The sequence below is a fragment of the Geotrypetes seraphini genome, chromosome 3, assembly GCF_902459505.1.
Source record: "Geotrypetes seraphini chromosome 3, aGeoSer1.1, whole genome shotgun sequence".
In the NCBI taxonomy this organism is placed as follows: Eukaryota; Metazoa; Chordata; class Amphibia; order Gymnophiona; family Dermophiidae; genus Geotrypetes; species Geotrypetes seraphini.
This window is the reverse complement of record NC_047086.1, coordinates 24,700,252-24,718,422: the sequence shown is the minus strand read 5'-3', so window position 1 is coordinate 24,718,422 and position 18,171 is coordinate 24,700,252. Positions and strand designations below refer to the sequence as shown.

General features: G+C 43.2%; 1 protein-coding gene across 1 annotated transcript; it reads left to right on the top strand.

The window, feature by feature from the left end:
• The first annotated feature begins 2,994 nt into the window (after positions 1-2,994).
• Positions 2,995-17,552, top strand: CGA (glycoprotein hormones, alpha polypeptide). The gene is made up of 4 exons (XM_033939311.1): positions 2,995-3,123; positions 3,248-3,351; positions 9,692-9,876; positions 17,423-17,552. The coding sequence occupies exons 2-4, from the start codon at positions 3,252-3,254 to the stop codon at positions 17,498-17,500; spliced, it is 363 nt and encodes a 120-aa protein (XP_033795202.1). The 5' UTR covers positions 2,995-3,123; positions 3,248-3,251; the 3' UTR covers positions 17,501-17,552.
• The last annotated feature ends 619 nt before the right edge of the window (positions 17,553-18,171 follow it).

Sequence of the window (18,171 nt, the reverse complement as noted above, 5' to 3'; positions counted from 1 at the left end):
GCATCACAGGAGTCAAACCGCCACCGCAAGCCAACCCATTTGCCTGAAATAGAATTCGGCACAGAGGCACATAGCACGGTGGCAGGGAACACCAAACTTTAAGCACGCATGTGTGCTTAGGGTTTTATTATAGAAGATACAGTCAACTCCACCTAAGTGTATGTTGGTTAAGCGCACGCTTCGGTTATCCGCAGCCTACCACCATAGTCCCAGTGTTTTTACATTAAAGCCAATGGATGTAAACTCCAGATAATTACAATTCTGATAAGCACACAATCTGCTTATGCACACTGATGTTATCCACTATAATAAAACCCTTAGCGCGCACGCGCACTTCAATCTCCATGCATCCATGCTTCATGATCCATGCTTCTGTGCTGCGCATGCGCAGTGCCTGCTTCAGCTGATTTCCTGCCCCTATCTCCAACGCAGGCTGACTTTCTGCCTTCTGACTACGCTGCCAGGATGCCTCTTCTTCTCACCTTGTCTTTGGCGCGCTCCTGTACCTTGCCGAGGCTTGCGGCCTAGTTCGGGCCTCTTCTGCACATGCACGGCTCTCCGCGCATGTGCCGACACATCTGTCTCCACGTTCCCTGGTGGCCAGCAATCAACTGATTTGCCGCCGCGGGGAACACATACTCGCCGCACTCTTTAGCCCTGCTTCTGAGGGCTCGCGCTGCCTTCTCCCAGTTCAGGCTACCATGGGAAACATGCACCAGGGATCACTTAAAAAGTACAGTCAGCTGACTCAGCCCCAGCTCCCAGCTTCGCAAGAAGGGGGTTTTCCCCTTACTGGATCACCCACTAGTCTGTGTATGATGGAGCCCAAACAACAGGGAAAAGATCACCTTACAGGCTCTACACCCATGATGGATTCCTGCCAAAGTAACCCAATCAAAATCATCGATGTTGATGCAAATTGTTTTGGACCCATGCTGACAATCCAAGATAAGCAGCTATGCCATCTCAGACAAAACATCAATTTCTTTTTTATTCACTGTTTCATGATAACGTTTAGATGAAGAACATCAATTTTACTTTTTGCAGACATACGACAATGTTTCAACAATGCTCCGATGCTCTGAAGATGAACATCAACAATAACTTGAAGAACAGAGGCTGAGATGGAGCCGATGTCTTCGGTATCCCTCCAATGAAATTTCCCTCCTCAAATAGTAACTAACGCTCTTTCAAAAGTAAGTAGGTCGTAGTTGATGAAAACAATGCAGAACAATGTGCATAAAGTCTTCGACCCTGGAACCAATATCCTGCGCAGATTGTCGAGGGGTAGAAGACCTCAAAGAGGATGCATGTCCAATAAGAGGCACAATCTGCACAGAAAGAGGCACGTGTCGAAGTGGAGTTATTCCTTGATGATGTATTCCAGACAGATACCATTGATGTAGATGCCGCAGTACTGAAGAAAAATTGCTATATGCAAGGAAATATTGCATAAAGGTTTGATGATCAAAGCTACTATGTAAGAAGAACTTGGAGAAAGTACCATTTTTAAAAATATGCTACACTTAGTATGTACCGATGGAATGATGTATGAAGAGGCACTGAACTTCAAAACAATAATCTGAATTGATGTTCATCAATGAAGTGGAAGCACCATGACCATGTAGCATCAAGTGGTATCAAAGGTACCACAGGTGTCGAAGCATGAGTGCCTGCAAAGGTAATGCAGTTCAGAATGACAACCTGTATCATCCAGAAAGCCATGCATCAAATGGACTCGGTGCTTAATTGACAGGGTGCTGTCCACTGCGATGCATCTGTGTCAATGTGGTTAAAACATCGGTACCAAAAGGCATGCATCAAATAGACTCAATGCCACCAATGCATGCAGATGGAGGTACCAATGACACTGCGATGCATCTTTGTCGATGTGGTTGAAACATCGGTATAAAAAGGCATGCATCCAATAGACTCGATGCTAATAAGCCACCGATGCAGGTAGATGGAAGTATCAATGTCACTGCAATACATGTGCTTTGACATGGTTGAAACATCTGTACAGAAGGCGTGCATCAAATAGACTCGATGCTAATATGCCGATGATGCAAGCAGATGGACGTATCGATGTCACTGCAATACATCTGCGTCGATATGGTTGAAACATCAGTACAGTAAGCATGCATCAAATGGACTCGATGCTAATATGCCACTGATGAAGGTATGGATGTCTACCGGTACCGGCAAGTCCCAGTCGCTGGAAATCTGAATCCAGACCTATATGTTAAAATAAGAAAGAAATAAAAGAAGAAAAACCTTGACATCAAACAATATAGCTTCTCTTCTAAACCATAGCCCCGGAGTCAGATATAGTCGAAGAGGGCAAGCTGGAGTAAAGTAGAAATAAGGCCAAAAATCCATCGATGATCCCGGTATGAAGTACGGATGGAACTTTGCGTGAGGGTCGTTGAACTTCGAAAGAAGTTTGTTCTTAAATAAGAAAGTCTAAAATTTCTGGCAACTATTCTTCTTCACTGATTTTCAAAAGTAAAGAACAGAAGAAGAAACTGAAATACTTGAAAAAGTTGGTTAAAAAATTTAAACAGGAAGACAACTCAACATAGAAAAAAGAGATACGTCTTCTTCACTCCATGGAAAACAAAAAACTGATGACCTCGTGAGCTGGCGAGAAGGCACTCACACATACGCAGTGTGGGCAGTCTAAAAGCTTGCTAAAGCTTAAAGTGATACTACACTTTCATTATCCGTACTGGGGCTCCATGGATAGCGTCACCCACATGTGAGAATATGCTGCCTGCTTGTCTGTGGATAACACCTGTTATGGTAAGTAACTGTGCTATGCAGTATCACGTTAGTTCTATTACTAGGATTCAGTTTTCCATCCAAGTTTACTTCATTGCAATGGCATACCAAAGGCGGGGCAGTCTGCCCTGGGTGCAGCCAGTAAAAGGATGCAGAGAGAAGTTGCAGGGTTGTGGTCTGTTGGGTGGAGCTGTTGACTCAGCCGCTGGCTTCCTCCTCTGATATCAACTTCCTGTTCCAGGGCAGAGGATCGGCACAGCCGAAAGCCACGCCCACCAGACTGCAACTGCTCCGCACCCCACTGCCTGTAGAGGGGTGCTTTACCTGGAGGAGGGGGTGCAGGTATGCCACTGTCTCATTGATTATTTGCTTATATTTGGACTTTTCACTATTGTTATGCTATTGAAACCTGCTGTACACTGGTTTTTAAATTATTGTATGTTAAAATTCCTCTTTGTGTTTTTAGAAGCATGGACTGCTGTGGAAGATACATCGTGGTTATTCTGGCCTTGCTGTCTGTATTTCTGCATGTTCTCCACTCTTCCCCAGAAGGAGAGATCAGTGTAAAGGGTGAGCTGATCTAGTTATCTCTTGTTTAAAGTTTAAATTTATTTGTTATACTACTAATCATAAAAATATATTAATGATTTACAATTCTAAAACTAGTCACAGTTCTTATTCAGGATGAAACAGAGAAGAATAAGGAACGGATCTGATTGGGAAGAGTTTCTATGTCACTTTCCATGGTTCCCAGTGCAGCAGTCTTTTGGTCAAAAGTGGCATGCTTAATAAAGAGACGGGATGTACTCGTACATGAAAAGTGAGCTTGAAGTAGTAAATCTTCTGGCCTGATATGAACTGGAACTAAACATTTCCAGCTTAAATTAGAGGGGAATTTGTTTAATAAAAAGGATGCAACTACACTGAAGGCAGGGTGTCAAGTGGTTTCCAGTCTGATTTGAGGGTGAGGCATGTGTGAGAAAATGACTTTTTATTTTAGTTCATTTTATTTGTTTTTAAAATTATTTTATACTGTATAATTGACAAAGAAAACCCTCCATTATCTTGATTGTATATTCTGAATTAGAATACATGGTTCACAGATAATACGAGAGAACAATGAAAGCAAAAACAACACATATTAAGAAAATACACTAAGGGCCAGATTCTGCAAACAGTTTCGCTATTGACGGCTGCCCACAAAAGTGCCACCGATTGCGTGTCAATCATGCGATGTCGCCGTTTGCAGAATCGCGACTTGCGTGAAAGGTAGGCACCGGAAATGTAGGCCAGAGTTTTTAAGGACTATATTTTCCAGTGCCTCCCTTTCATGTGAATCACATCTACAGAGGTGCCTATCAGTGTCTACCAGCATTTCTGGCATTGGCCATGCCTACTTTGGCCATAGGCACTGCTAAGTTCCTCCATAGCTGTGATTACTGCACCACTTGTAAGTCGCAGGTGGGTGGCCGCATTTTTTATTAAAATGGGTTGTTAAGTATATTTTAAGAATGCAGATCACTTACATTAGGCGGCAGTACAATGCCTATCGCCGGCTAACTTAGAGTGCCATTTGTAGAATCAGCTGCGCTCCCTATGTAACAAACAGTATTTAGTATAGGACCTTATACGAGTACTATCCCATCTTCTCGATTTATTATGTATCACTGAAACCTGGCTCTCCGAAGGAGATCAGGCCTGTCTTAATCTTGCCTGCCCTCCAGGTTTCATTACTATTAGGTCAATCATTCAAAAAGGAAAGGAGATGATCTGGCCATTATCTTTTCCACTCATCTTCGGCCCCAACTGGAGGAAAAGGCCATAGTATGTTATTGAGAAAAACATGGGGGAAGCCACTGCTTGCCCTGGATGGGTAGCATGGAATGTTGCTACACCTTGGGTTTTGGCCAGATACTAGTGACCTGGATTGGCCAATGGCTACTGGGCTTGATGGACCATTGGTCTGACCCAGTAAGGCTATTCTTATGTTCTAACATTCTTATGTTCTCTGTTCCATATCATATCCATATTTGGAATCCCTCTCATTTCATCTCTCATCCCATGCCCCCCTGGATTTCCTCTTATTATACCATCTCACCCCTGCCTCCCCCCCCACTACTTCATTACTCTCCTCTCTCTGCTCTCTTATCGCACACTATAGTATCACAGCAACTTTTCCTATTGTTTCCGAGCTTATGTCTTTTATCATTGGCCTCCACTGGCTGCCAGGAGTCATAGAACCTACCCACTCTGCCGGTCATACTTTGGACGTGGACTTACACCTTATTCTTTCTCCAGTCTCATGATTTCATTAGTTGTCACTGATCTACCTTGGACAGATCATTCATCACCTTCTCAGTTAAAATTCAAAACAGACACCCCCCAAAAAAAAAATTAGTCACCTTAACAAACTTCAGAGACTATACTATTCTGCCTCCATTTCAGATCAACTTACCTCATCACTTGATTATTTCATTCAACCTCCGCTAGAAGACCAAACCCATCAGTGGGACACTATGCTTCATGCCCTACTTGACAAGCTTGTTCTCTATCTGCCCCTCCTCATTCTCCTTTTTCTTAATCTTACAGCTGCTTGCAATACCATTGATCATAAATCAACGCTTCACAGCCTCAGTCAAATTGGCATCAAAGATACCATTTATGAATGGTTCACTTCTTATTTTCATCTCCATTTCTACCAAGTTCTATTACATAATTCATATTCAGAGGGCTTATCTTTCCCTTGTGGTGTCCCACAAGGCTTGATCCTGGCTCCGATACTCTTCAATATTTTCCTATCCTCTCTTGATGTTAGCCCAGTCTCTTGGATTTACTGCTTTTGTCTATGCCAACAATATTCAACTACTCTACCTAATTGACCCACATAATGCCCTAGAAAGTATTAGGATCAATCAATCCTTCACTCATATTATCTCATGGATATGGGACAAAAGGCTAGTCCTCAATCCCTCTAAATCAAAGACCCTTCTGCTTACTAACAATGACACTTAGAACTTAGCAATTCCTATCCAACTTGCAAATATCACTGTGCCCATGGTAACCTCCGTGAAGGTCCTTGGTGTACTATTGGACTCCAAACTTAGGGCTAGTTGCACAAAGCATAGTTGTTAAGACCGTGCGGGTCGTTGTTGGCCAATTTTTTGGTCGATTTCCAAACAGGAATCCATGCTCAAAAGGCTTCCCATGCAAAAGAGTGGAGTTGGATGTCTGCCCTAATCCCACCCCACCAGACATTGGAAACTGATTCAACACATGCACAGAGAATCCTGAACAGTGAACAGAGTTTTTAGCCTAACCTCTGCCCTCAGATGCCTGTGAATAATGATAATTGTACAAATATTTCCAATCAAATATTGTTTATTAAAATTTAACAGAAATCTTGTTTCAAAAGGCATTTTTACAATGGAGCCACATACAGTCAGGCGTGAAAAATGCACCTTTCCTGAAAAAATATGGTCTCAGAGAACCTTTTCTGGTTCGTTCATTTATGTACTTTCGCAATGACCCATATTACATCATTCCCATCAGCCAATCAGCCAGCAGAGGCTGTCCTTATGTATTTGAACAAAGAAATTCATTTTAGCTTTTATAGGTACCAGGCTTAAAGAAAAGTTTTACACAGCAATTTCTGAATATGCAATTTCTGAATATGCATAAAACATTATAATATACTCAAAGAAAACTCTCTCTCCCTGTAGTCTCTAAAAGTTTAAATCAAAACAATTCTCTGTGTCAAGAACTCAAATGCTGTCAGTCTAGGATTTTCCTGTGTTTAAGCTCCCCTTAATGAGAATTCCTAATGTGGGCTTAAAGGAGCCCTCCCTTCACATCTACAGACTTAAGAGAGTTTCTATGGTAGGCTAGCTTAAAGGTCAGATAAGTCAAACTGCAGATGTTACCTCTCAGGATTTCTCAAGGTTTAAAATATATAAAAATACAGTTTGCAAAACCAATTTTATGTTTAAACATACAATCACACACACATAGGGATCCCGTACATTCACTCACACGCCACACGTCATATTTCAGTCATATTCAATACTTCTTTAAAGTATATTTAAGAAAGGTTTTCTTCATTACCTAGCCATGGAATGCCAGGAATATCTGTTCTTACTCAAGTCCTGAGGTTTCTCCTATCCCCGTGGGTATGGCAGTCCACACAAAGAACACCAGAAACTAGGGTTTTAAGCGGGAAAACTGCAGTAGTTTAGACAAAGACACAAAGAATACTGAACAGAGAGAGAGAGATTAATACCTCCATGTATTATGTATACATATACCTGATTTCCCTTATGGTCTTGCTTAATCCAGCAAAGTACATAAAGAGAATATTATTATGTTTTTTCTTCCTAGTAACCCCTAGTGTTCTTCTCTTAATCTCTAGTTTTTCTGGCCTCGGCTGCAATCCATATTCATATTTTTATCTCTTTGTACCAAACTTTTCATAGACTCCTAATTGGGCATGGCCCTGTCTATCACATATGCATTTCTAACTAGATTTACCCAGAATCCTATGAAAAGTAGGTATCTTGCATGTATTCTGCACACTATCCATTCCAGTATAATATGCCACAGCGCCCCCTGTCTGTTTGTGCCACTCCACAACAGCTGAGCTGTAGCAGAAACCCTGAAGCAGTCTCCTGCTGCTCATTTCCTGCTGCTCAGCTGTTTGGGGCAAGAAACCTTAAAAAAAAAAAATAATAAAAAAAGGGCACAGATGACACATCCGTAACAACCCCGGTACAAAAAAATCAGCAATAGGGATGCCCACTCCCTTCTACTGCAGCTGTGCCAGCCAAAAAGTGGGCATCAGTCCTGTCGATTTTGGCTGGCGCGGGAGGAGGGGGTTCATGGCAGAGGCAGGAATGAGTGGAAATCTCTCCTGCTGATTTTTTTGGTACTGGGGTCATTGCGAGGGGTTGTTGGGGGAGCAGTATGACACGGTATTTATTTTTTATGGGCACATCTGTGCCCATAGAAAAAAAGGCAAACCTGTCCATAACACAGTTACCAACAGATCTAGGGAATCGATCGGATGTCTGGTTTTAATATTAATTACCTCATTTGCATGCCAGAATTGGAGAATGTATGGCCGCACAGAAAACCACACGGTGAGCTGTTTTGTGCATAGGATCAGCAAATCCGTTTGGTCGTTAAATCAGTCAAACTGGTTTACCGATAATCATTAGACGATTGGACACTAGCCCAAAGATTTTTAAAGACTCCAGTAAATCCATAACACCTTGGAAAGTTGATAGCTAGGGGCTGCAAATTCAATCACGTCACTTCCCTCCTTAAATCATCACACTGGCTTCCTATAGCCCACAGATTAGCTTATAAAATACTGCTCCTTGCCTTTAAAATCGGACAGTCTCATATCCCTTTAAATTTGGATCGCCTACTCATTCTCTACATTTTCTTATGATAATTGTGTTCATCACAACAAAACCTTTTAGTGGTTCCAGCAACTCGACAAATTACATATGATACCACTTGCTCTAGTATTTTCTCGGTGACTGCCCTATCGTTTTGGAATGCGCTCCCCTTTCATCAGACAAATTTAAAGCAGAATTAAAAACCTTCCTATTTAACGACTTATTCAGCTAGTATCCCTCCTTTACCCATTGAGGTATTCTACTCTTTTCCCTGTAGATCCATGGGGACACTTAGGGAGCCAGCCTGGATGGATGGATAGGCTCTTTCCTTCCCCTACCCCCTCTTTCCTATTAATTATTGCATTTCCTTCTTCATATCTATTCTTTGTTCCCCTTTCTGCCCACGTTAGCATCTTTCCTCTATATTATAATTATTAATTGTATACTGTCTAAACAATTTCCTTTGATAGACAGTATATCAAGTATTAAATAAGCTTGAAACTTGAAACAATCCGTCATATAATCTGCACTTTATAATAAATTTACCACAAGGATGCCAGCTTCTCACAATAAGTCATCAAAATAGTAGCACACTTCTCCACTATTTTACATGCAACCCTTATAAGTATAACTTCTTCATAGGATCCTCAGCGGCACCACTTAGAGCTCAATAAAATCTTATTGCTCTAAGTTTTACGTGTCATCGGGTCCTTTATCTTTTTCTTTTTATGTGTAACTACTTATTTACTATTCACTTTTGAATACTTTTATAACATTATTTTAAGCATATACTTAGCTTAGATCATGTGGTCTCTAAGCATATACTTAGCTTAGATCATGTTTCGCTTTCTAAGCTTTGTCAAGGCTTAACCCCTAATTGCATCACTGGACCACCAGGTGGGTCTGGGAGGGGGTGTGGCCCCAGGGAGAATTGGCTGGCCTTTTGGATACAGAGCCAACAGACAGGACACTAGGGAAGGGAGGAGGGGTCGCTTCTGCTCTGGTACCGGTACTTGAATATAAACCATCTAATATAATAAAATGGTAAGCCGCGCATGCGCACTTCCTATGCGTGCGTCCGTTTTCCGTGAGCTGTAGCGACCCATAGGAAGTGCGCATGTGCGGCTTACGGTCTGGCCTCACAAGGCAAGACAAGCTCACATGTGCGCCCTTCCCTGCTCTCCTGCGGAGCGGCGGCTGCCGGCCGCTAGCACCCCCTGCCCTCTTCGTTGCCTCCCGGCTCCAACGGCGTAGGCAGCACTATAAACACGCTGCTTCGCGCCCTTCTCTGCCGATTTCCTCTGCCGCGTCTCGTCAGTTTAGATTCGAGTCAACCTTTTTTCCTCCTTTATTGGGGGAAAATGTTACCTTGGTTTATATTCAGATCGGTTTATATTCGAGTACATATGGTACATCATTTAAAAACCGGAGCCATCTTTTTCCTATCACAAGCAACATTTCAAAGTGATTTTTCTTTGTGAATAAATTGTGCATTTTTGTGTTTTCTGTTACAGGGTGTCCAGATTGCAGACTGAAAGAGAACAAATACTTCTCCAAGCCTGGGGCTCTGATATATCAATGCATGGGATGTTGTTACTCATGGGCCTATCCCACTCCAGCAAGAACAAAGAAAACTATGTTGGTTCCAAAGAACCTCACATCAGAGGCCACGTGCTGTGTAGCAAAATCTTTTACGCAAGTAAGTCAGATAAAAAGCAAAACTTCTGGAACAGGAAAGGGGATGAGATTTGACATATCGCCTTTCTAATCAATGCAATTTACATTTATTTAAAAATTTATATACCGTATATTAACTATAAGGTTTACAAAGATTACAGTCATAACAAGTTAGAAACATAGAAACATAGAAGATGACGGCAGAAAAGGGCTACAGCCCATCAAGTCTGCCCACTCTGCTTACCCACCCCCTGTCTATGCCCTAATGACCCAATTTCCTTATATTGACCCTCGTAGGGATCCCACATGGGTATCCCATTTATTCTTAAAGTCTGGCACGCTGTCTGCCTCGATCACCTGCACTGGAAGCTTGTTCCAATGATCAACCACTCTCTCTGTGAAGAAATACTTTCTGGTGTCGCCATGAAATTTTCCGCCCCTGAGTTTGAGCGGGTGCCCTCTTGTGGCCGAGGGTCCCTTGAGAAAGAAAATATCATCTTCCACTTCGACACATCCCGTGAGGTACTTAAATGTTTCGATCATGTCTCCCCTCTCCCTACGTTCCTCGAGAGTGTAGAGCTGCAATTTGTTCAGTCTCTCTTCGTACGAGAGACCCTTGAGCCCCGAGATCATCCTGGTGGCCGTCCGCTGAACCGATTCAATTCTGCGCACATCTTTACTGTAATGTGGCCTCCAGAATTGTACACAGTTGAACACCACATGCAGACATGATTGCAAACAGCCCTCATAATAAAGAAAAAGGGGGAAAAAAATCTAACACAGGAATGTGCTAATAAACAATTGAGTTTCTAGCATTTTCTTAAAATTCATCCTCCCTGCAGACTATCGCAAAAGTCCAGGCAACGCATTCCAAAGCTTGGCACTTGCCACAGACAGCGTCGCTTCACCAATGCTAACATGAGAAATTGACATCTTGCCCTCAACTCAGTTTCATACAATTTTCTGATCTCAAAACACCTTCAAGGCCGAAAATTTTTTTTAAAACCCTCTAAGACAACCGGAGAAACATGATACAAAATCTGATGTACACCGTGTTTCCCCCAAAATAAGACCTACCCCGAAAATAAGCTCTAGCGTGATTTTTGGGGTAGGTCTTAAAATAATCCCTACCCCCGAAAATAAGCCCTAATTGCCAGCAGCAGCGCTTCCCCACGCACCTCCACCAACCCCCCTTCCCACCATCGACCCCCCATCTCTCCCGCCGAAAGCGAGACCGGAATATAGTACCTTGTAACAAACAGCAGCGTTGCAGCAATGTAGATAGGCTGCTTCGCGGCCTTCTCCTGCCCGGGCGTTCCTCTGCCGCATCACTGATGATATCATCAGCAACCCAGCACACACGCCCGGGCAGGAGAAGGCCGCGAAGCAGCCTGTCTACATTGCTGCAATGTACAAGGTACAGTATTTCGGTCTCGCGATTGGCGGGAGAGATGGGTTGACAGGTGGGTGCGCTGCGGCGGCGGGGGAAGGGAGGGATGTAAGCTGCAAGGGTTCTGATGCACAAGGGATGGGAGGGATAGAAAGACTGCACAAGTGGAGGGGTGAGAGGGGAGGAAAGATGCTGCACATGTGGGAGAGAGAAAGGAAATAGGAAGAATTGGGGTGGAGGAGAGGAAGGGAGAGATGATTATTGTACAGTACATGAAAAAAAGATGACCTACCCTGAAAATAAGACCTAGTGCCGGGTTTTTTTTTTTGTGCCCAAAATTAATATAACGGTAGTTGAAAGAATCTTAACCTTTTCCTATCGTAATAAATTTTACGTTACGCTGGTTCCAATCGTAATTATTTTAGCAAAGTTTTGTATTATTCACCGTTATCGTTTACGGCTGTTGTAAACATAATGGAAATAAGTCATAAGTCATGTAAATTCAAATATTTTGTGTTCCCGTCGTGTACTGTATGTCCCATGCCATGGGACATACGATGGCAACGACATTTTTGGAATGTCCCGTCATCCGTGACACACGATAGGAAAAGGTTAAAGTAAACTCTTTGCTGCATGGATAACCAATGCAATTGCTTCAGCACTGGGGTATGGATGGTTAATGCCCATATTCTATACACGGCGCTTTAACTTAGGCTTCAGTAGGCACCAAACGCCATTTAAAAGGTGCTTTTAAGGGATCCTTTTACTAAAGCGTGCTAATCGATTTAGCATGCGCTAAATGCTAAGGCGCCCATTATATTCTATGGGCAAATTAGCATTGAGTGCATGCTAAATCGATTAGTAAATCCTTAGTAAAAGGATCCCTTAAAGATATTTCCAAGCACCGAAAAAAATGGTGCCAGAATCGTACCTACATAGGTGTGTTAGGATGCCTCATGCCACTATAGGCGTGGCTAATTCTGGAAGTGGCATTAGGCACCATAAAGCATCTCCGTAGGCGCGAATCACATCAAAGCTATGTGCCGGAAATGTAGGCTTTGAACATAAGTACATAAGAAGTGCCATCTCCGGAACAGACCCTAGGTCCATCAAGTCCGGCGATCCGTACACGCGGAGGCCCCGCCAGGTGTACCCTGGCATAGTTTTAGTCCCCATATCACTCTAAGCTTCTCATAAGAGATGCGCATCTAACTTACCCTTAAATCCTAGAACGGTGGATTCCGCAATAACCTCCTCTGGGAGAGCATTCCAGGTGTCCACCACTCGTTGCGTGAAGCAGAACTTCCTGATATTTGTCCTGGACTTGTCCCCCCTTAGCTTCAGTCCATGTCCTCTTGTCCGTGTCACATTGGACATTGTAAATAATTTTTTTCCTGCTCTATTTTGTCGATTTCTTTCAATAGCCTGTTCTCACAGTAGTCAATCCCGGTCACTAGTACCAGGCAGAAACCCAGAGTAGCAACATTCTAGAGCTGAGATTGTGATGTCATAATGCTTCATTCCACCAGTGCCTAAGAGCCAGCCTCAAAGTGATGTCACAATGGCTTGATTGTCCCAAGTACCTAGCTAGATCCCAAGTAGTAAAACATAAGAACATAAGAACTGCCATCTCCGGATCAGACCTTCGGTCCATCAAGTCCGGCGATCTGCACACGCGGAGGCCCAGCCAGGTGTACACCTGGTGTAATTTTAGTTACCCATATCCCTCTATGCCTTTCGTAAGGAGATGTGCATCTAGTTTGCTTTTAAATCCTAGAACGGTAGATTCCGCAATAACCTCCTCTGGGAGAGCATTCCAGGTGTCCACCACTCGTTGCGTGAAGCAGAACTTCCTGATATTTGTCCTGAACTTGTCCCCCCTTAGCATCAGTCCATGTCCTCTTGTCCGTGTCACATTGGACATTCTAAATAATTTTTCTTCCTGCTCTATTTTGTCGATTCCCTTAAGTATTTTGAAAGTCGCTGTCTCCTCTTCTCAAGGGAGAACAATCCCAGTCTCTTAAGTCGTTCCTCGTATTCCAAGTTCTCCCTGTCCTTTATTAGCTTCGTTGCTCGTCTCTGCACCCTCTCCAGCATTTTTATATCCTACTCTGGCCTACATCTCTGAATGTCGCCATCACGTGATTGACACGCGATCAGTGGCTGCTTATAAGGCAGCTACTGCCATCAGTGCCGTGTTGACAATCTGGGCCTAAGTGTCTTGCCCAGAGTCACACGGAGCTGCAGTAGGGATCGATCCCGGTCCCCTTGGTTTTCAGGCCACGGCATTATAAGTTAGCCAAATCTTTATTTTATTATATGGATTAGCATTTTTTGGTTAGCTTTACTGGGTCAGACCAATGATCCATACAGCCCAGTAGCCCGTCCTCACAGTGGCCAATCCAGGTCACCAGCACCTGGCAAAAAACCAAAATAGTAGCAACATCCCATGCCACCAATCCCAGGGCAAGAAGTGGTTTTCACTATGTCTGTCTCAACAGCAGACTATGGACTTTTCCTCCAGGAACTTGTCCAAAACTTTCTTAAAACCAGCTACGCTATCCGCTCTTACCACAACCTCTGGCAATGCGTTCCAGAGCTTAACTATTGTGAGTGAAAAAATATGTCCTCCTAGTGGTTTGAATAGTGCTCCCCTGTAACTTCATCAAGTGTCCCCTAGTCTTTCTCATTTTTGATGATTGATATATTTTCCCTTATTTACCCCTTTTACGAGAGGTTTTTAGTGCCGGCAGGTGCGTTGAATGCTCTGCACTGCTCCGACGGTCGTAATGTTCCTTTGAGTGTCGGAGCAGCATACCAACCGGCACTAAAAACCTCTTGCGCGGTTTTGTAAAAGGGGTTAATGATTCTCTTTAGGACTGTTTACTATTAACAACACTAGTCAGGTTCTTTGTAGCACGGTCTGAATTAAAGAGTTTCTTCAGGCTATCTTTATGTAACTGGATGGTTGTGATATTTCTCTCAGAGCCTCTATGAAGGGACACCTGAGGATACACTTCAGAGGGTAATTTCATAACTGAGCACCTAGTTTTAGGTAGCCAAAATGCACATATTTTAAGCCTAGTTTTCTTTATAAAATACTCACGTGCAACAAAATGTGTCTTCATTTTAGAATGCAATCACTTACACCAGTCCTAGAGCTGGTATAAATGACCATACCTACATTTTACAACTATTCATTAAACATGGAAATTCAGTGCAGGGCCTTGTCTGGGTTTCAGCAAGGAACTTCCGGGTTTGCAGAGCAGGCTAACACATAGCTGGCTACCGTATGGATCCGAATATTAAGTTGAGACCCCCATTTTTTCCCCCCAAAAAGGAGGAAAAATGGTTGTCTCGAATTTAAGACGGGGGCTTAATATTCAAGTGGCATGCCCTGCACCCAGTGTCCTCTCCCCAACACAAAATCCCCACGGGAATATCAAACAAAATGGAAACGAGTGAGAGAGATGAGATGTCTCCAAAACGAGATCTTTTAACGCAAACAACCAACGCGATGCTATAAAAACAGGCTGCAAGCGTTTCAGTACAGCACCTTCCTCAGAAATCTGTGAGCAAATCAAAAGCACATTGTCGTGCACACGGAACCATATAGAGAATAAACTTAATAAAGTACCCAAATCATCGTGGGGTGGCCTCCTCCCGGCTTTTCTGCACCTCCTTCCCCCCCCCTTCTTACTTTTTGTTCTTTTCTCTTTTTGTTTTTCCCTTTTCTCTTTCTTCCTCGGGAGGTTCATTTTCTGATTCTTTGGGGCCCATCAGAGTCCAGGGTCCTGAAGGTTCTGCTTCTGTTTAGTGCCTTTTCTGTCCTCCCACCTTGGATGTGCTAGATGGGGTTTCTGGTTTGTTTGGTTTTTTTCCCTTCTCTGTCCCTGTGGATAACCGCGGGAGACCATTTTCATGTCATTCTTTAAGGAGAGAGGGAAGAATCAGAGTATGAATGGCCACAACCACTGACCCGCAAGCTTTGCTCTGAAGAATGCTGGTGTAGAAGGACTGAGGTCGAAACAGACACTACAGAATGACAGTCTCTGGTATCCAGAGCAGATATTGTGATGTCATAATGCCTCATTCCACCAGTGCCTAAGAGCCAATCACATCAGTGATGTCACAATGGCTTCATTATCCTTGGCTCACATAAAATCAGAGTATGAATGGCCACAACCACTGACCCGCAAGCTTTGCTTTGAAGAATGCTGGTGTAGAAGGACTGAGGTTGAAATAGACACTAGAAAATGACTTGGGATTATTTCCCGTGGTTATCCGCGGGGACGGGAATGGTGATGAATTTTGTCACCGTGTCATTCTCTACTAGATATTCAGTGCTGGAGTCCAGACATGGCCTGGCATAAAATAACCAGCTAATTCTGTCTATGGTGGTCATTGTTTGGAAAAAAAAAATAAAATTGCAGACCGCTGCTGGCTGAATATTTTCCGGTTAGCTTTTACCTTGGATATGAATAGTCAGAGACAGAGCATGAGGTACCGACTCAAGAAGACTATTCTGGGCATATAGTGCAGGAAGATGGAAGGAACAGAGTCTGGAGTTAGCACTGGAGGAAAAGTATGTTCCAATTTTGCATTAGGGAGTTGTAATTAGGTGGAGAACGGGCATGGAGAGCAAACCGGAGGTAGAAACAGAAACATAGAAAAAAGCGGCAGAAAAGGGCTATAGCCCACCAAGTCTGCCCATTCCAAGTATCCCCTCCCCTGAATTTACTCCCTTAAAGATCCCACGTGAGTATCCCATTTTCTCTTAAAATCCATCACGCTGCTGGCCTTTATCACCTGGAGTGGGAGTCTGTTCCAATGATCACTACTCTTTCGGTGAAGAAGTACTTCCTGGAGTCGCCATGAAACTTCCCTCCCCTGATTTTCAGCGGATGCCCTCTGGTGGTCGAGGGTCCCACGAGCCCGAAGATGTCATCTTCTGACTCGATGCGTCCCGTGATGTACTTATACGTTTCAATCATATCTCCCCGTTCTCTTCTTTCCTCAAGTGAGTACAGCCGCAATTTCTTTAGTCTTTCTTCATACGTGAGATCCTTGAACCCCATGACCATCCTGGTGGCCATTCTCTGAACCGACTCGATCCTCAGCACGTCCTTTCGGTAGTGTGGTCTCCAAAACTGAACACAGTACTCTAAGTGAGGCCTCACCATGGCTCTGTACAACGGCATCTTAACTTCAGGTCTCCTGCTGACGAAACTTCTGCGGATACATCCCATCATTTGTCTTGCCCTGGAGGAAGCCTTCTCCACTTGAATGGCAACTTTCATGTCCTCGCTAATGATCACTCCTAGATCGCGTTCCTCCGTGGTCCTAACCAAGGTCTCACCATTTAGTACATAAGTTCTACGTGGGTTTCTCTTGCCCAAGTGCATTATCTTACATTTTTTAGCATTGAAGCCCAGCTGCCAAGTATTTGACCATTGCTCCAGCAGCAGTAGGTTGTGTGTCATATTATCAGGTAATAAGCATCTTCCTACTATATTGCAAAGTTTGGCGGCGTCAGCGAACAGTGATACCCTTCCTCTAAGTCCTTGCGTCATATCTCTTATGAATAAGTTGAACAGAATCGGGCCCAGGACCGATCCCTGCGGCACTCCACTGATCACGTCCGACGCTTTGGATGGGGTACCGTTCACCACCACCCTCTGAAGTCTACCGCTCAGCCAATCCCCAACATACCGCGTGTCACCTGGTGCTTATGCAGTTTCCCACGGGTCCTCTTAGCACCTCCTCTCTAATCATGACCAGAGTACCGCACCTTAATGGCCAAGCATACCCCTAATACCTGCTGCGTTTGATTTCCCCGTACCACTAATTTTTTGCTTTAGGGCGCAGTAACGGGAAAATCATGCCCTTTAGTGAAAGGGCCCCTTTGTGTAGAAAGAATGTTTTAAGTCAGGGGTAGGGCCCTCCGTTCCTCGAGAGGCGTATTCCAGTCGGGTTTTCAGGATTTCCCCAATGAATATGCATGAGATCTATTTGCATGCACTGCTTTCAATGCATATTCATTGGGGAAATCCTGAAAACCCGACTGGAATATGGCTCTCGAGGATCGGAGTCCCCTACCCCTGCTTTAAGTTATTTATCATTAATGATTTTATTTTTACAACATATTATTACAAATTTGTTCTGTTTGTATTTGTAGGTTGCTCTGCTGGAAAACATCAAGATAGAGAATCACACAGACTGTCACTGCAGCACCTGTTATTATCAAAAATCTTAAGCTAAAGAATGTAATGTTGGAGAGAAGCACCAGAGTCGATCTTGGATCCGTGTTCATGTAATAAGTTCTGTGCAAAATCTTTTGTTTAAAAATCAAACACCTTTTTCCTCTGATATATAACACATAATTTGATTCTTTTTCAATAAAAAATAAGCTACTACTGTGTGCATGACAAGAAAAACATTGTTATAGCTTTTGATATAAAATTTGAGAAGCCAAGTTATCAGTTCAGGAGTTGAAAGGAGACTTATACAATACAAATAAAAGCCTATTTTTTATTCCCTATAAATGTTGTGATGGAAATGCTGTGTAACTTTTCCTCTGTCTCAAACATGTTTAATGCATTATTTTTTTGCAGCCCATAATGGACGTGATCGCAATTCGTAACTGGCTTCATATGATTCAGCACCTTGAAAATTCTAGAATAGACTGTAATCCAGAAATAGTAAATATGATTTTTTACAATTTTGTTTTCATTTAAATTTTTATTGAATTTTTAAAAATGAAACAGAACAGAAAAATCCCTAAATGAAATTGATTATGTCAAGTCTTACCCTCTCCCCCTTCTACCAAAATTTTTAAAAAAAGTTCCTTTCCTGGGCTTGGAGCCTATCCATGTCCAAGGACCCCTCTGGGTTCAACCACTCCTCCCCTGCTGCATTCATGGGTCT